This window comes from Chiroxiphia lanceolata, chromosome 2, assembly GCF_009829145.1.
Source record: "Chiroxiphia lanceolata isolate bChiLan1 chromosome 2, bChiLan1.pri, whole genome shotgun sequence".
NCBI classification, from domain to species: Eukaryota; Metazoa; Chordata; class Aves; order Passeriformes; family Pipridae; genus Chiroxiphia; species Chiroxiphia lanceolata.
In genome coordinates, this window is record NC_045638.1 from 70,553,121 (window position 1) to 70,573,064 (window position 19,944).

The 19,944-nt window shown below is 37.1% G+C and overlaps 1 protein-coding gene across 7 annotated transcripts in view; it reads right to left on the bottom strand.

Annotated features, from left to right (window-relative positions):
• FRY (FRY microtubule binding protein) overlaps window positions 1-19,944 on the bottom strand; it is a 236,195-nt gene that overhangs the window by 37,265 nt on the left and 178,986 nt on the right. For all 7 annotated transcript variants that reach the window (XM_032678002.1, XM_032678001.1, XM_032677997.1 and 4 more), the window contains 11 exons: window positions 18,319-18,401; window positions 14,997-15,147; window positions 14,330-14,433; window positions 10,720-10,905; window positions 8,626-8,824; window positions 7,888-8,009; window positions 6,869-7,056; window positions 5,832-5,926; window positions 3,601-4,202; window positions 1,877-1,974; window positions 1,615-1,785 (listed from right to left, as the gene is read on the bottom strand). In XM_032678002.1, the coding sequence (XP_032533893.1) occupies window positions 1,615-1,785; window positions 1,877-1,974; window positions 3,601-4,202; window positions 5,832-5,926; window positions 6,869-7,056; window positions 7,888-8,009; window positions 8,626-8,824; window positions 10,720-10,905; window positions 14,330-14,433; window positions 14,997-15,147; window positions 18,319-18,401 (1,999 nt within the window). The remainder of the gene's footprint in view (window positions 1-1,614; window positions 1,786-1,876; window positions 1,975-3,600; window positions 4,203-5,831; window positions 5,927-6,868; window positions 7,057-7,887; window positions 8,010-8,625; window positions 8,825-10,719; window positions 10,906-14,329; window positions 14,434-14,996; window positions 15,148-18,318; window positions 18,402-19,944) is intronic.

Consider the following 19,944-nt stretch of genomic DNA (forward strand, 5'->3'; position numbering starts at 1 on the left):
ACAGTAGTGTGGTGCCAATCTACAGCAAGGGGGAACTGCACAGTAAAGAGTCTCCACATGCAAGCCTAAACCCGTTTTAAAGGGAGCAAGATCACGAGCAATGGCCTTTGTGGAGATGTTGCAGCAGTAGTGACTTACGTAGAGCATGGAAGGAAAACAGAGAGACAAACACTTTCCTAAGGCTGGGAAAGCAAAGGAGAAAGAATTTAAACACTTTAATTTTTATAGCAATTCTTTATTAGGAATACAAGCTTCCGCTGTGAAGACTTGGCTCTAGAGGATGGAAAGAGCTAATAGTTCTTCAGAGTCTTTGAACTTGAAAACAGATTGAAAAACCTCAAGGTCCTGTTTTAGTCTCCTTCAGGAGAGTCATGGCTTTCATTATTAGTTATGATTATCATAACTATCATATATGATTGTTAACTTAGAGCCTCCACGTGCAAACCAGGTGTGGAAATGCAGCTTGAGGTAGCAGAGCCTAGTTTTTGTGATTGTGGGAGCACAGCCTGGCCTTTCAGGCTCTTAAAAAATCTGTCAATAGCCAGTATTAGAGACACCTGAGGAGTTTTTGTAGATCCTTTGTCAGAGGGGGGAAAAAAATCTGCTCCAAAAAATAAAGCTGCTCTAAATAAGCTAGTTCATTTATGTAGAGAGGTGGGTGTCAGACTATTTTCCAGAGTAACAAGTGACATTATGAGAGGAAATGACCTCAAGTTGCACCAGGGGAGGTTTAGATTGGATATTAGGAAAAATTCCTTCACAAAAAGGATTGCCAACCATCAGAACCGGCTGACCAGGGAAATGATGGCATCGACATCCCTGGAAGTGTTCAAAAAAACGTGTGGATGTGGCAGTTGGAGACATGGTTTAGTGGTGGACTTGGCAGTGTTAGGTTTGTGGTTGGACTTGATGATCTTAAAGGTCTTTTCCATCCTAAATGGTTCTGTGATTCTATGAATACAGAACTGTCTTCTCCCTGGATGGGAGGGGAGACTGAAGGCATCTCACTCAGTGGGGAAGTGATAAATCCGAGAACCCTACAAGAAAATGCTGTCCTGATACTGATCTGACACAAGAGGAAGAATATCAAGAAGCCTTATGCTGAAAGCTGAACTGAGCCTCGGATCCCCAGGAACAACACTGCATCAGCTCTATATTCCACGCATGAAAAATGTTAGGAGTAAGCAATGAACACAGAGGAAAACCTTGGCAGCAAGATGATACCATTCAGTGTTAGAGGAATGAATATAAATTTGTATCAAGAACCAGATCCTTATATAGCAGATGATATCTTATTATGCTGCTAAAACCCTTGTGGAATTAGTCCTTCCCTTATCCTTACTGGGATCTAAATAAATGTCCAGTTTCCTCTTGCTTTCACAGTGGAAAATCCAATTGGCTGATGAAGTAAGATGCTTCAAGATGCATCAGCTTTTGTTTTAGTGTTCAATATTGATTTTTTTATAGTAATTATGTCTGTTAATTTCTGCTTTTTATTTTTAATTATAAAATAACAGCAGCAGAGAGCCCCCAGAAATCTGCTGGCAGATTTCATCTCTTTGGGCTGTTAGGCAACAGAAGAGTTAAAACAGTAAAAAGTTTTCAAAAACTTACCTCAGCCAAATATGTAACCATACTCAAAGTAATATCAGCAAATGCTTCATGAAGGTAACGGCAAACCACATTTACCCAGGTAGCACAGTCCCTTGTATAGCTGTGTGTTTTATAAAGGGTCATGACATGTGCAAGATTTGATAGCTTGGGGTTCTTCTCCTCCAAACAAACCTAATTAAATATAAATGTCAAAACATATTGAGAACAAGGCAACTGCATTTACAGTTTTGAGGATGTACAAAACAGTAAATGATTTTGATACCTGAGCAATCCTTTCAGCTATATCTTTACAAAACTGGTTTGGGCCATCAAAATGCTGAATTAAATGGGGCAGGAGACACAAAACATTCAGTGGAAATCCTAGAACAGGAAAATACAGAACAAAATGTGGTTTTTGGTCAGCAAGAGCCACAGTGATCTTTAAGTCTGGTCACAATTTTGTACATTAATTATAAACTCACACAGACTCTGTCAAGTTGTTCACACCACTGGCCATTCCACATTTGTCTTAAAGGAGCCCTAATTTGAAAATCCAGTACATCATTTACAATACTGTTGTAAAGTATGAAACTATTTCTGCAAACACTATTGCACATTCCTGTTAGAGATCATGTTTATCTTTTCCACTTAACTGGCTTATTGACAGTCTTAACTGGTGGCATTTTCATTACTGCTGCTAAAACACAAAATTCAGTGAGTATTGATCAATAAACAACTGTTTTGGTCAGGCTGCCAGGCTCAGCTTCCATTGTTTTATACTGTTCCAGGTAATAATAATAATGAATCAAAATTCTGATATAACAGGTCAGCTAAGACTACACAAAGGGGTGCTTTTGAAGCTGGGTGATGGCTCCTGCAACCAAGTGCTGGCTGCTGTCAATAGCATAAGTACTGTCTGGAATTGGGATTCGGCTCTTCTGCACTGATACCACAACATAGTTGGTGAACTAAGGCAGCAGCTGTAAGAGTGAGCTGTAACAAAAACTGCTCTGGTTCAGGTGGGAGCTCAGAAGTCAAGTAATTGTATCTAGACACAATCTATTTTTTGAAAAGAAAGAATCTGATCTATGAAAATAATTTTCTAACTATTCATTCCCTCTTGTTCTACACAATTAAACGAGTTGCCTAAATTAGGACCACAGTTTCCCTAGTCTGCCTCTGTACTCAGGGAAAAGAAAAGATACCACCAGATGGTACTGTCACAGCCTGTGTGTGAATTGCCCAACAAAGTCTGGAACACAGGCACCACACAGGTGCTTAGAGGTGGGCAGGCTGTTCATGGTATTCATCCCTTTATTCTGTGTCTAAGCTTGTTATGACTTAGTTGTTAAACGTGGACAGTTGTCTTAATATCTGTGTTTCTGACTGAAAGACAGGAGTAAAAATTTGGAAAAATGCAGAAACTCTCTTCAAGACATATATTTAGGAAGTGGTCACAACCTCAGCTAAATAACTGGGAATTTCAAAATGTTAACTTTATAACCCATGCCTCTCTCCTCACTCACTATTGTGCTATTGTAGTTTATCTAGACAGTGTACAACAGTTTTAGATATTGGTATTTCTAGGGAAAATTCCATGAAGTGCTAATTTAAAATCAAGTAAATTGACACAGTCTGAAAATAATTCAACAGAAAAAGTGAGCAAAATAGGCTATAGAAAATTGGACAGTATCTCCTTACATGTGTTTACTTTGTCAGCACTCAGAAACTTTATATACTGCTAAGCCCTAGAAATGAAATGTTAAATAATACATGATTGCTCTCCTCCAAAACCTTATTGTGCAATACAGTCACTTTTTAGAAACATGTTATTATGGTTACAAAATTTCAAAAAAAGCCCACCCAGCTCAAAGCAAAAGTATATTATGCTATATTAAAAGAGAAAGAAAAATGCCATTTTTGGTTTTGTTCAGACAGCCAAATGAGATCTCTCACCAAATGTCAATGCAACATAAACTGAAAGAGAGGAAAGCATGCTGGTTTTACCTATAGCTTGAGAGGAATCCACCATGGATATTCGAGATACTGGAGTCAGCAAGCTAAAGAGCTGTAGCGTGAGATCAGTGGTAGTAAGGGAGGTGAATCCTTTCAAGAGTAGCTGCTGAAGTCCTGAGAAGTCTGCCCACTTCAGCTGCCCCTGCAACTTCTCTAACTTCTCCCGGTTTTCAGCTTTATCTAGTGGCAAATGAGCCAGAAGTTTATTCAGTAACCGCAATGCCATTAGGTACTCAAACTCAAAATCCGACTCCATCAAAGCCACAGCAACCCAGAAGATGGTGGCCAGGAGGTTGGTTGGATTGTTAATATGGGATGGATCAGTAAGACTGTCCTTTAGAGAGGATGAACTTCTTGTTTTAGAGGACAGGCCTTGTTGTGTGCACGCCTGAATTCTGTCTAGTGTGGCACTGCGTGGTGGGTCTGAGGACTTGTCCACATCTCCAAATTTTTTGGGTACAGAGAAGCTCCTCTGGTGTCTGCTTCGTTCAGCAGTGGCTGTGTTGCCACTTGCAGGATTCACATTCAGCTGTCCTGTGCTCTTCCGATTTGCAGTCAGTTTGGTGTTTGATGTTAAATCTGGTGAAGATGAACTGAAACCAAGATATATAACATACATTACAATGTCTGAATGCACAGCTTGCTCATATTGGATGCAAGCTAAGTATTTATCAAACTGTAAATAAATATCTAAACAGGAAAAGTAAAACACCACACTGTTTACTGCAGCCTGCCTTTTTTTTCAGAAGTGCCCACAGATATGACAGAAATAAGGTTCCCATGGCACTGCACCAAACCAGAGCAGAATAGCCTACAGGCAAGAACAACATGGGGATAAGAAATATAGAGCTGTGAAGTGACTTGCAGAAATGCCCATACAATGGGACAGTGGCAGAACTGAAAAAAGCTTTGGTCTTTAAAATGCCCTCATCAGTGAAGCAAGCCCTGAACTTGGCACGTCTTGCACAATTACTTACCGGTTAATGTGAGAACTGTGGACAGAAAAACCAGCATATCTTAACAAATACACCAGATTATCCTCAAGAAACCTGTCATGTGACTGCCTGCCAGTACAGGTCCTTCAGAAACCTTGTTGTCATTGCATCCTCTCCTGCCTGTATCCTGAGATCTCTTCAAGGTGGTTCACAGAAAGTGTAGGTGTTTCAATTTCAATGACTAATGCCTCCTCATGGATTACCATGTGATGATCCAGACAATACCTATCAATGATCTGTACAGATGAAGATGCTGTGTTGATACATGCAAGGGAAGTTTGTTCTCTGGGAACAGCTAATTCCTGACTCTTTGATCCCGTTCCTATTTCATATACTATGAGCCCCTGCTGTCTATAGTAATTGAAGAGAATCTAATTATGGAATCAAGTGTCAGGGTAAAGTATATTGCATCCCACTGCTTACTGGAGTGTTTTCTATTCTCTGTTCCATCTTATTCTTTCCTGAAATGCGCACTAAAGAAAGATAAATAGCTCTTAGTTTAGAAAGTAGAAGCATATTTCCCCCTCTTTACTCTGTCACGAGGCACTACTTGTGCTCTGGCATTACACAGCACCCCGCCTACCACCTTCAGAAAAGACAGCCCTTGTATTTTTGTGCTGCATGTAAAGCATGGTAACTTACGGACATTTTTAAAAAAAGTTACCTATTTTGTTGTTACTATTAATTACCCTCACTACTGTCAACAGCCATATTACAGAAGGAGCCTGCAATTTTCTTCCATATGCAAAGGTCTACTTTCAGGCCACGGGTTTCAGAAAGACGGTCTACACATCGGCAAAATCCATGTATACATGGGACAAAATTCTCCCTAGTTTTATTGCGGAGAAGAAACCATGATCATTTACTTGTTGGGGAAGATTTCATCTGACAATGACAGATTATACGAAACCAGTATTATGAAAACCATGTTCCTTTCCACATATGTTTTCAGGTATATGATACAAAGGTGCAAAAATACAATATTTTTAAAGGATGTTAAAGCCAAGTGGCAGCAAGGCAGAATTTATAATACATTGTAAAGTTCCATTAGTTGTATCAACATTATTTCAACTATGGCAAAATTTGGCTGAATGTGCTCATATCTAGCTCTCTGTAGGTTACAAATGAGCTCAGTCTTATCAAAATTATTTTTTCCTGTTAGGCTGCATAACTGCACACTTAATATCATGAGACATTGAAAAAAAATTAGTTAGAACAGCTTCTTACCGTGATAACACTGTCAAAAGATCACTGTTCTTCAAACAGTCAGACAGATTATCCACTGCAGCTTCCAAAGTAAGTAGTGCCTCCATTACATACCCCTATCAATGCATGAGGTTAACCATTACAACAAAGACATTCAAAAAAGTAACATTTAAAAATCTTCAGTTCATAAAAGGAATAGGCACCTACTGAAAACCCATAATTTCTCTTGAAAAAGAACAACATTCACATCAAAGCCACTGCCCTGAACATTAAAATGTCACTACAAATGTGTTCTATTTTCTGCCTCTAAATGATCTATGAAGGTATGCAAGAAGAGCACATATTTCATCAGGGTATTGGTAATGGCCCACCAAACCTCTGACTTGCAGGTTAGTGATTTACACTCTACACAAGCAATTGTGACAGAATATTACTGTCATCTTGTGGCAGTTTCATTATCTAAGTAAAATATGGAGGTGATGTCAGTCTATTTCTTACTAAGAGCTAGTATTTTTCTTTATTAAGTCTTGAATCTTGCAATAAACAGTCTCTGATGGTAAAATTTCAGTCTGTTTAGCTAAACTGAATGAACATCACAGTTCAGTGAAACGTGAAAGGTCTGTATCAAACTAAGTCAGTGCAGGCTTTGTATTATTACAGATGGGGTGGATTTCTTTATTTCAAAAGATGTTAACATTTAAGGAGTGAGATGGTGTCTACTTCATCTCATCAGATGACATCAGCAGGTAGATGATGGATTCCTTAAACTCAAATTAATAGTGTTGAAAGGGAAAAATGGTCATCATGAAGCTTTCATTTTGAGTGACAAATACTAGATATTTTCTAGCTGTTCTCTTTAGAGGTATGTAAGATTGTAACAGCCTGACGAAGGTTTAGATAATGCACATGTGAATTCAGTAAACTCAGAGGTAACCTTTTCTAAGGCCACGTTATACTCTTCATCATTTGACTCCAGAACACCCTTGCAAAAATGCTAATTTTAAATTAAGTATACATTGAATCAACAGTACTAAGAAGCATTATGTACATATGCATACCTGAATCTCATCTCCATGCTCTCCAATAACTTCCACCAATCTTGACAGGAGGTCAGACAAAGCATGTGCAGAAAGGGGCTGCTTTAGGGCCCTGAATATCTGGAAAGAGCGACCTGCATAATGTCTGGAAGAGCTTGAAAGAGCTGTTTGTAAAGCAACTTCACTCAAATGCTGCTCCAAATGAAAACCTAAGCAAAAGAATAGGATGTCAATTTTTTTTTTATGACAGACTTTCTTGTGGGTCATAAACAGCTGAACCTACTCTGTGAGGAAGATATGCATGTTAGCATATCCCGCAAACCCTGTGAGAAATGGAGGTGCAGAAATGTCTGTGTTTTGGAGAATTTCTCACTGCTTACATTTATTTCACACAGAATGCAAGAAAATGAACTGCAAACCAAAATTCTGAGTCTAAAATTAGTAATCTGATTTATTTTTTTTTACAGTTCCTGGACAAAGTTTCAAGCCAACCACTAATCTTGCTGGTAGAAACAGAGTAACTTCTGAAGACTCCCAAACCGAAAGCCAAGTTAAATTAGGAGTCTTTCTATTAGCTTCAGAAGGCTTTGGATAAGATCTTTAATATAAATACTGATGCTGCATTCTGCTTTGATCTTTGAAGATATTTAATTAGCAACTGTGTTGGTTTTCAAAATACAATCGGTGCATTTCCTAAGTTCTAAAAACATAATAAGTGAAAACTAAACTTTTATTGCCTGAAGAACTTTACTGAAGTACCTTTGCTGAGTAGCTGTGATGTATTTACCAACAGGTAAATACATAGAGGAGATTTTATCTTGCAGAATTAATCAAAAGGCTTTCTACCAACAGCCTTGAAGAAGTACTCAATTTAACATTTAGCCACAGTTTAATCTAAAATGACTTTTTTTAAAGCAATTCTTTCATATGTTATGCATCCTTGTTAAGACATATATGTTGTGCTTCTGCATAAGCAGACCTATTAAGTCACAGGATAAATATTAAGTGTGACTGTGAGGGAAAGCAAAAAGATTTACTACCTGACTTGGAATCTTTAAATACAGATACAACATGGCGCAGAAAATTAGTGAGCTGTTCAGCACTCTTGGTGTTCTGATTTTTGGGAGTGATATCTTCATGGCACCAAAGTGGACCAAATGCCCTTAAAGAAATACATAACAAAGTGCAAGATTTCTTTGAGTTATCTGAAATAAATGTAATCGGTTAAAATATATAATCTGTAAAGGCACTTAGATATTACAGGGTCATGACCTGGAAAACACGCAACTGAATAGAATTTTAAATACAAGTAAATAAATACTCCTACGCTGTATTTTACAAAATCTCTCTCTTAAATATAAGCTATACCATTTAGAGAGCAGGATAAACAAATCCCTGTTCTTTAATTTAACATTGTGCCTAGAATTTGCTGGCTGTAGTTGGTAGTTAATACTAGTCTCACTATGGCCTGTCACTATGCCCTGTACATTTTCTATCTTCTTTTATAATAATAAAACTGTCTTCTTCCATTAGTTCATTGCTGAACATAATCATATCAGTCAATTAAACACTTTATTTCTGTCGGACAAGATTTTTTTCTGCTTTTCCTGACACTGAAGTGTTTTTAAGTACCTATCTACTAAAATTAGTATCAATAACAGAGGAATGGGAGTCTGTAATTACTATATAAGCTCAGTAATTTTCCTTTGAGTCTTTTAAGTTGTTACATGAAAGTGTGCATTTCAAGTACAAACATATCCTCTGCTTATCTCCATTACCTGGTTGTCAGGAACTCAATTAATTTGTTTGCTTTCTCATCTGATTCAGCAGCAGCGTCCATGTCCTCAACTTCTTGTGTAATCTGTGGCAGATTTCCACTACTGCCTCCCAGACTGATACTGGAAGAGGTGGAGCTGGAGCTCAAGCCGGAGTCTGGCACCGGAGATGACTGGTATTCCCGCAGAAAGTCAAAGCCACCTGCCAGCCAATAGGGAGGAGATAAAGATGGAATGCACTGTTGGGCCAGTGTTACAGATGAAAGTGTCTGCCAAGCAACTCTTTTCAGAGTCAGCAACAGAAACATTCTACTGGGAAATGGGGAAAACCTGCGGAATACAACAACCTTCAAACGCTGATAGGAGTGAAAACGGTACTGTGTTTTTAAATGTGTAGAACTCAATATAAAATGAAAAATATTTAAGTTTTTTACATTCAGAAGTGTTACTTTTTTTAAAGTGAATTTAGAAGTTGGCAAAGTGCACATAAAGTTCAGCTCAATTTTCTGGACTAGTCTGATGAAGAAAAAAACTCTGCAAGGTGGAATTATTAGGACAATTATGTTGCCCTAATTTTACAAATGTAATGGAAACCAAGACACAAATGTTTAAGGCTTCTGTTCAACACCTTTAGTAACTGTAACCACTGGACTACTCATACCAAATTTTTTCCACATTAGGATTAAACATCTGAGTAAGTGTTCTGCTAGATCAAAACCTTGACACAGTTTCAGAGCTGAAATTAGAAACCAAGGTTAGACTGCTAGTCATCTTAGGCTGTATCTACAACAGAAAAAAAAGGCCTTGTGAGAAGAATGAGAGCAGGACAAAACCCATTGCAGATCATGACACTCTTAATTTAGTTGCCTGACATTTGCCTGACAAACCTGAGCTGAAGTATTTTCAATTAGGACTCTTTGCTATTGCTACTCACCCACACTCTCACTCTTTATATTAGTTGCTCAAGAGACAGTCCAAATACCAAGTTTTGACACCTTCTTGGACTTAAGACGCCCATACTCAGGGTACCAATTATGTTTTTTCAGACACAGGAATGAAAACAGTTTTTCATTTTGGCATAAAAGCAGTAATATAATTTTAATGTAAGAATTTTATTCTGTATTTAATAATTCACAGACATGCATCGGAAAAGAAATCTACCTAACTTGAGACAGGAAATTCACGTGAGGTAATTCTGCATAGACGTTATTCAGAATGAAACCTCTTTGGCAAAACATTCATTAATCTGAAGTACCTGTCTACGCATCACTTTAAAATAACTTTGTTGTGTCTCAGAAAAAAAAAAAGTTATCACATAATATTCTTTATAAAGCCAAATTACTTATTACTTATATTCCTAAAGAACCTTGGAAATGTCACTTATTTGATAATATTTCCTTTTCATTTTTCAATGTATGGTGAAGTTCCTCACTCTCTCCCAGACAAGTAATCCTACATCCATAACTCTATATTGGCTCTATGATCCTTCAAATTTCAATAGTACACTTGCTTTTGGTATTATTATGACAACAGCAAATCTAGCTAGCAGCTTTCTACAAACTGTTCCCAACCAACCCCTTAAAAACAGGTAAATTGGTAAAAGTTAACAGAACACTGATCTCAGCAGAGGTTTGAAGTAAGCCTCCTAATCTAGAAACAGATTTCAGGACAGAAATGAAGTGTATCTGTGATATGAAGGAGGGTGTGTATCATGTGAAATTTAACAATGGAAAATCTGAGCTGCATATCCCTGTCTCCTTCTGTGTTGGAATGATTTACTAATTTCTTTAGAAGGTTGAGGAATGATTGCCCTCATTTAAAGTAGCCTTGGCTCCCTGAGGGGGGAGTCAAGAAGTTATTAGGCCTATTAATTTTAAAATACCACATTATATATTATGCCTTACATTAGATAAATTTTCTGCTATCATGAAAAGTTATCTAATAATAAATAGCATTCACATGGAGTTAATATTACTGTTCGTATTTTCCACTTTACTACTTCGATTCATCAAAACTGTTGTATTTTAGAAAAGTAATCCTACTTTCAAAAACCTGACAGTATAATGCAATGTTCTCTTATTTTTCTTGCTTTGTTACCTGTGTAAAGATATTCAGGTAAGTATGCTGGTTGTACTGTCAGAGTCTTGGTCTCATTCATCTCTCTGGTCTGAAGCAGCACTGATGCAATGGCTTGATAGTTGTTATTGCAAGATAATGCAATCAAAAGGTGAAGCAGTAACTTTTTACTGTGTTCAAAGACCTCCGGGCGGTAATGGTCAAGGCCTAAATGAAAAGGTTACAGCAACCTCTGAATATGAAGTAATAATAAGTTCACATTCCAGAAATAGTGAAAATTACAAGGCAAGTCCATGACAACAGTACAAACAAACAAAAGATGTAGTATTTCCAGACACAGTTACTGTTGTTGTTACTTGTGTATAATCAGTTTCCAGACTGAGGTCCCATACAAGAGGTACAAACAATGAGTGGCAATACAACTTTATACATTCTGTCTCAGTGCAGTGTTAATTTGACAGGTCTGGCAAAATTCTAAAGGTAAGGAATTCATGATGGTGGTTGTAATTACATTGTGTACTACAGTATGTGGCTTTCTTGCACAGACATCAGGTTTAGAATGAGTGCAAACCGTAAGAGGTAGATACTGATTTATTAAGAAAGGGACTGACAGACAAATCACTTGAAAATGAATTTCAGCTACCAGTGAGTAGCATGAGATATTAGCCCCTAGCAGAGGGTGCAGAACTGAAACCGAAGGTTAGCACTGAAAGACTGATCTGGGTTACACTACTGCTGTTTGTAAGATTTTAAAACAGCCTGAATAATTCACAAATTACAAATATGAGGGAAACATGTATGTTTGTAAAATGATGTTTGTAAAATAAACTGCATTCCGTTGTAGTAATCTCTTTTTGATTCTCTTTCAGTACCTTCCAAGATATTTAAAAGTACTTTTTTCTGTTTAGGAGTAGTTTAAGTGCTGAAAAAGTTATTTTTTTAACTTCTTCAGCTCCTCTCTTCTCAGGATATATTCCTCTTTAAAAAGCAGCTCCTTCATTACTCTAAATGGCAGCAGCCAACAGATTTTTCAAGACAGGTGTTTTCTAATATACTCCAGTCATGCTGGTTCTTGTCCGGCCTGCAAAAATAGCTGCTCATACTGCCACAGTCTGAACAGTGTGCCTTTGGCTCCTAAGGGCAGTTCTTTGGAGGTCCTGTGATCCTTGGTCTCTTACCCATCTGCCCATAGCCTCTTAAAAAAAAAAAAAGTAGGCATTCTGCCCACCCTCTTTTTCAGCTTCTTCAGGTTTCTGCTCCTATTCTCCTTTCTCCATTTCCTTCCACCTACCAGGAGACAATGAACTCATCCTACCCTAAAATACATCAGAAAGGATGTAAAAAGTTCTTCTAGTTGAAGATAAATTCTATATTGGCAACACTTGTGACTGAAATCCTATGAAACCCCAGGGCTGTATGAAAGTCTTGGCACAGATCTTCTAACTATAAAAGGAGAAGGACAGTTCAGTCTTTGTGCTTGTCCAGCGCTGGGCCCTTCTTTACTTTGGAAGTGCTCCTGAGAGGGTAAACTTCTGTGACGTGGAAACATTTCCATGGGGAAAAAGTCTAGCTGCTCAACTCATTCCACATTGGTTGCAAAAGAGATTTTAAACAGCAGTGATTTTCATGCCCTTCTGACATAGGCAGGTTCACACTAGCAGTATGCCTCTCTACTTCACTATCAGTACTACACAGCATCTGTTAGGCTATTAAACACACATAAATTGCAAAATTCTTTCATTTAAGTATTTTCTCGTTCCAATAAATGAAAGGATATTGGCTCTCCAGCTAGCCACCATACTAGTTTACAGTTTCCTTTTTAGTCAGATGTATCTGTCTGTCTACTGACATACCAACAGGACAGAAATACTTGTTTTTCAATCACAGTCATACCTTTGGCTAACATATACCATAACATCCTTAAAACATCACAAGAACTCTACTACAAAACATAGAAAAATTTTCCACAGGAGGTATAACAGCTCTAGAAAAATTTACTTTAAAGCCTTAAAGCTGTGATCTCACTCTAGTTACCACTAAACCAGTTACACTTAGTTACCAGCTACATTTAGCTTTAATTTCACATTTTAGAATTGAGAGTTCTTAATGAAGAGATTGTTTCAAATGGTATTTATAAATTTCTATTTGTTTCTTATTAAAAAAATGTAATGCTGAAACCTTATTGCAAAAACAAATAACTAAAGACATTTTTATAATGAATTACTAGTGTCTTAACTATTTTTGCATATGTTTGTTTGCATGGCTCCCTGATGGCTCCTTAAAGCTGCCTTGACTAAAGTGGTCATGCTGCTGCATACCACTTCTGTCTTGTTATTCCTGTATTCTTGTGAGAATTTCTAACTGTAAGCACCAGTTTTCTCACACTTGTTACAAATCACATGAAAGATGTTTGATCAGTTAATGGTTATTGATTTGATCCATAAACTTGATCCAGTTCTCTTTCAGCTCCCTCTTACACTTGGAAAATTCACAGACATATAAAAAAGAAGGAAAAAATTGTTATGGGCAGCCACAAAATAAATTTAAATTTTAAGTGAAGAATATATGTGAAATATCCTATTGAAACTGACTCTGGAAGTCCCATCCAACACAGTCCTGGTTATTAGTCCTGCCTTTAATCAGAAGTTTGTGAAATAAATACACTGATATAAAAAATCCTATTTCATAAAAAAATTAAAACAGAACAGCTGGTGACAGAGTAGCATAAAAGGAGAATGAATTATCTTCAACTTACACTGTTTTCTACCACTGTGCTGTAACCTCCCAGTTTAATCTCTTTTTGTCTGCTGAACAGCAGACTCTTTCCAGACTGACCATGAATAGACTTAGTGGTAACTATGCTGTCTGAATGAGAAGTGAACTGCGATCTCAGCTATAATAAATTTATTTCACAACTATCTGCCTGTGGGTTTTTGTGAACACTATTATTTATCAACCATGAAAGTTAAGGAATAGCTTTATAATGCTAAATGCTCGTGTGCTAAAAAATTAGACCACTCACTTTTCGTAATGTTAAACAGGAGGACAGGAAAGCTAACACCTTCCAATTGAACTGTGCTACAGTCAGGAACAGACACAGCAGTGGGGAAAAAGCAGTGCCTCTGTGCTCAGGTACATAAGGGAGGACACTGACGATAAAGTATTCCATTAGCAATGCAATTAATAAAGCTTGCTTTCCGGTGGTCTGTGTCCTACTCCACTACCTCTGCAGTACAGTAATCCTGGATCCCTTACAGAGTATTTTTGCAAAGGCAAGAGACAGCACCAATGTGTGTAGTCGAGGCCTAAGGCATGTGTAGACTGCTATCACAAACCAAACTGTACAAGGGCTTGAGTTTCACCTGCTATGTCTTTATAGAGATATTTTAGGAAGTCAATCATCTTCCAATTTCTACACATCTCTCAAATTTGGGTGAAATTGGCCAAAATATTCAAAAGCTTCAAAGTTTTGAGACTAATTCACATACCATAATTCCCCTGGGCTTTTTTTTAAGTGGAGGGAGAGGTCATAATCAAAACATGTAAGAAACAGAGCTCTACAGCTTCAGCAAAACTAAAGTAAAAGGATGGGAGTACATTTATACTTTGTTTCTTGTTCTGTTGGTTTTACCTAAAAAGAGAGCATGTAGCAACAAAGGGAGGTGAAGAGCCCAATCTTCTCTCACACTGTGATCCACTACCATCTCAGTCATGAAGATGACAGCAATATTGCACCTAGAAATTAAATCACATTATCAGTTTCAAATGTCTTGGAAATGGGAAAGCAGTACAGTGATGCCTATTTCTGAAGAAATAAACAATCTCTAAATTTTCAAATTTATTGCATTTCTTTCCAACATGATTAATGCTGAAGCACCTTAGTTATGGTATCAAGCAGATTAGCACCAATTACTGAAAAAACCCTATTATTGTCAATGCAAATTATGTAAAAATGGAATTTCAGAATATGCATAGCCTAGTTAGAATAAAAGATCAAAGCCCTATGAATAACAGGCACAAAGGCTTTGGAGAGAGAAATTTTCCTTTCTGTCTTAGTTATTTCTTCAGTCTATGTCCTACATTGTAAATATGTCCTTCAGCAATGTCCTACATTGTAAATAGGCTTTCTGGTAGAGTTGAAAGCTTTCATTGCAAGTTAGTTTTTGCACTGGAAATCAGCAGAAATTGAATGTACGATTTTCAGACGTTCTGAGTGGTGGGACAGTTGAATTGGTGTTGGTCAACTAGTAAGAGGAAGCATCACACTGTCTGAAATGTCAGAATGAGAAACTGCTCACCTATGAAGGGGGCCCCGGGGTGTGATGGTTTCTGGGAGGTAGTCCACAAGTGGTGCCCAACATCCTCCATTGTAAGGCATAGGCAGGGGATGTGGCTGTTTGGTTTCCACAATATTCAATAACCAGCTTGTATATGGAGAAACAGGATCGTCTGCATGGAAAATCATTAAAACAGAGTGCATAAAACCCAAGTCTGGTCACCCATTTTTGAGAAATACTAAAATAGATTTTATGCTAACGTATCAGTTCAGCTGTTTGGAATAATATGATAAGATGTCATGATGTTTGCAAATTCCTGTGTTCAATAACAAGCGATGCATTTTTAATCCCTCTTTCATGCTAATGGAAATTAAAGAGATTCTAAGCAGACAGCGCTGAATGGTAGGAGCGGCAGCTGAATGCCTGCTGTCCCTTAGTAGCTTTGGATCCAGATCACAAAGCACCAAGCAACGGACTTTCTCTTCAAAAATGAGAGAAAAGTTCAGCCAACAAAGCTGCTGTCAGAAGCCATCTGCTGCAAGGAGCAGAGTACCAGTGACGCATTCTTGCAACTCCTCACCAGTGCCCTGCTGAGCGATGCTACAAAGGCAAAGTTAAATGTCCTGAATTAGCAAGGAGGCATAAGGAATGCAAAAAACATCTTCAGGGCAATTTTGTTTCAACAGGGAAGAATTATCTCTTGAATTTCTCATATTTAACTTTGCTTCACCATGACAGCTGCTGTTTGTTAATGAGCATTAGGGTTTTTTCTTCCACCTGTTTATCTGCAATGATGTGGGTCAAGTAAGTTACGTCCAACAATTCCTGTCTTCTCTCAGCTGCACAGTTTTGTTAATCTCTTCTGTGTTTTGTTCCCTCTCACTCCTTTTGATTTTCCCACTGGTCAGTTTTTATTTCTGAGGTCTAGCAGCTTGCAATACACTGCTGTGGAAAGTAGCTTTTCCAGGTCTGTTCTTGACATACACCCAAACGTTGCCTTTTATGAATTTTTAATTAGTGTTATTTTTTGCTCTGCTTTGTTTGTTTTTGTTTGGGGGTTTGTGGGCTTCTGTTTGCTTGTTTGTTTTGGTTTTATTTTGTTTCACTTTAGTATTTTAGGTAGGTTTGAAACTCTCAGCACTTTCTTTTTTTTTTTTTTTAACAGCATGCATCTGAAGTTTGTCAGCTTTCCCACGGGAAAAGAAATTGTTTTGATGCCTACAAAAGTATCAGAGCTAGCTATTTCTAATGCACATCAATTCTTAGTTTTGAAAAAACATCTTCAGCCCAGATCTTCAGGAGACCTTTAATGCAGTAGCTGCTCCTCCAATTATTTGTAAAATGCAACTTTATAATTCCCATTCTTCAGTGCTGGTCTTTCAAGAAACATTTTAGACTTTTATGATTTAGACCTCTACTTAGATCCTCATCTGGAGGATGATTGCTCAGTTACAGATAAAGAATGAACTGACCTAATAATGTAGCAAAGTACAGCATTTTTGCATATTCATCTTCTAAGAATTAACCAGATAATGTTTTCCAGATGCTTTTCACAGGCACTACTTATTACTACCAATTTAAGTCTTTAACAGTATAGTGCTTCATGAAGTTCACACTGAGACTTAGATCCTCACTCATGTTTTCACAGGTTTATGTACAGACTGAAAAAGGAACAAAGAAGCACTTTGAAGCTTAACATGCAACCTTTATCCGAACAAAACGTTTTCTGTGCTGCAGAGTTATGTTCCCTGTTTATATCCTCGGCAATACATGTATGTTCAAGTAGACTGGAGAAAAGAGAGAAGCCATACAAGCAACTCCTTTGCAGCTTAATGGAAGTTGCATTATGTATCTTGTAGAATGACAAATGGTATAAGAATTGTTCTTTCTTATTAGAATTCTATATAAATGTCAGCAGCTAAGTAAAATGCATTTTATTTTACATCTAGGTATTCATATATTTGCTAAAGGAACCCCTAGGCAAAGCACACTTTGCATAAATATTCATGGTACTATGAAGCTTGCATGTACATGCAGGAAAAAACATTTGGGCACCGGCTTGAGGAGACATTCCAAAAGAGCAAAGAAAATTTCAGTATTTTTTAACCTTTTATTACTCTAAGCTCTTGTCAAAACCACCAACTTTTGAGGGTTGTTCTGATAATATAAATATTGTTTTGAAAGATTGTTAATGCAGACCAGATTAGCACCAGTGCTCCAGTTAACATCTGGCAAAGAATTTTTAGTAGCTGCAGCACTAGAAAACCACAAAAAACCCAAGACAAGTGTACTAAGACCTATTGAATTTAAGATGTTACAGACTTTTTTGTGTATTTAAATACTCAAGTTTGTACATACACAGTAAATATTGTAAATATTGTGCTTCATAATTATGAATAATAGTTTCTAATATACATTTAATTATCCTACTGTATTATATTTGACAGTGTTTACATATTTTGCAGAAGAGTATTGCCAAAAATTACTTAGATTAAAGCATATTTAAAATCTTTACTTCTTATGTCAAAATACTGTTCCAAAATGGTGTCTGTAGCACCAAACTACTATGGCCTATATATTATTTGACCTGGCTTTAACAAGCCAGAGATGAAAGTCAATAACAAGGTCTTGCCTTATTTACATTCAGTTAGGGCCTAACTGAAATCCCTAAATTGTCTTCTTTACAATTCAATCAAAAAATGAAGCCAAGCAATCCAACTCATAAATTTTACACTGTTGTTCAGTAGTTGACACTGTTTTTCTTTGGAATATCTGCTGAGCACCAAGTGTCTACTTACAGTCCATTTTGCAGAAATACATATAGAACAACAAGCGTGCTCAGGAGCCCTATCTCAATCTGTTCGCTAATACACATTTGCACAGTGTAGTCAGAAACTGGTTGCAGAGGGCATATAAAAGCTAAAGAGGAGATAAGATCTCATATTTGGAAGTTCCTGAATCTCTTTTCATGCTCATGTAACAGCACTTGATTTGGAGGGATATACTGGCAAATGACACAATTCAAAGCACTTGCTATAATGCTCTTAGTTGGCTTTGCCGTGTACAAAAGGCTCAATGTGTTACTGTCCGGAGGATTCTCTGCTGCTGCCTTTTGTGAAGTTCTCTGGCCTTCAAATAGGTTTGAATGAGCCCAGATTAAACAAAGTAAATTAATTAAATGAGGTATGAAGGTAAAATAAGGACACTCCCTGTATGGTAAAGCTACATTTGTTACATTTCTATTCGTAAAGAATTTAAACAGAGAGCCTCCACCAGATATCAGAATGTTTTCCTCTTCCATCAAAACACCAGAAAGTTCATCAAATTGAATAATAAAACTTACTTTTGTCATCATCGTAAGATCCTCCGGAGCTATTACTGTACCTTGATTCTAGTCGGGTATGTGCTCTGATTACATTACTGAACCTTCAAATACAAGGAAAAAATCTTCATTATAAACATAGACTGACATCAAACATCTGGACTATATGCTTACTCTAAAAACAGAAAAAGCACTTCCTTAAGTATGCACTTTTATACAGGAGTTGACAGCTGCACTTTTACCCAAGAGTAGACAGCAATGTGAATACAATCCTGTTTCTTTCCACGAAAGATTTTGCAGCCAGTTTCTGAGAAGTTCTAACAGCTTTTTAAAATTTAGCAAAGGGAAATTCTTATGCTGCAAACACGTGGTTTTCTTGAAGCAAGAAACTGCTAAGGCTGAACTGAATCCACAGCTAGTATTTTGTCACAGATCATGTTCATGGGTAAAATTCTCCCAACTTGCTAAAGCAGTAACTGACTGGATAGTCCAAAGCCAAACCCACACCATGTATCAAGCAGGAAAAGCTTCAGCAGAGCAGACCTAATAGAGAAGTTAAGGGCTACGAGAGCCAGAACAAACTGCTCACAGCTGTCCTCAAATCTGCCACAGATCTTTTACTTTTTGCCAGCTAACTTTTATTCGTGATCTCCTTTGACTTCCTCCACCTTGTGCTGTCAGGGTAACTAGGCCTGAAGTGGAGCAAGAGGAACCATACTGAGGGCTCACACACTAGTGATGATCTAAAAACATCACCACTTCTGCAAAGCTAGGAAACTAATTACAAATAACCATATATCAAATGAAACAAAACTGAAGGTTTTCTAGACAACATTCAATTCAATTTTTTACTAATGTGCATACATCTTAGTGCAGGGGATTTCACTATACACTGATGTATTACACTGTTTCCAAAGCACATCTGTCTTGTAAGGACACAATAAATTCCTTGTGTGAGTTACAAAAATGCATCATGAGCCATCTTAATACACGATACTCTATCTATGACCTTCATTATTTCATATGTCTTGATGCGTGAAGTCAATATTAATGGACATTCTAAGACTGACACATCGGTTTTGAAATACAGATGCACTTACAGCTTCCAGTTTCTTTGGTAACATAAATGCCAGCAATGAATTCAGGTAAATTATTTTCTATTTTTTTCTGAGGTGTCTTTCAGCAGGAACCAGAATACCAGAACTATGTAATTTTCTTTTCATTTTTATCATATGGTCTCTGATAGATCTGAACGCTAAGAACCTTTTTGGAGTCACATTTAAAACTTACATAAGGCAAGAAACCCTGAAAACACAGTTAGATTGAAAGTACAGTAGGAGATGTTTGCTCAATTTGCCTGAAAATCAACTAAATAAAAATCTAACTTAAAACTATATAGCCATAAAATTTAGCTAAAGAATAATAAAAAATAATTCAGAGGAAAAATGGTTTTATTTTCCTTGTGAGTACATTTCTAGTGCATATGCTGAAAACATCATTCACAGCAAAATCTGCTTTTTACTATCAATTTGAAACCTTACTTAGTACTGAGTGCTATTTTTTACTGACATTTAAATTAGCAGACACATAAAACTAACCTGACAAAATGCTACTCATGTTTGTAACATAAAAAAGGCAAGTAATTAA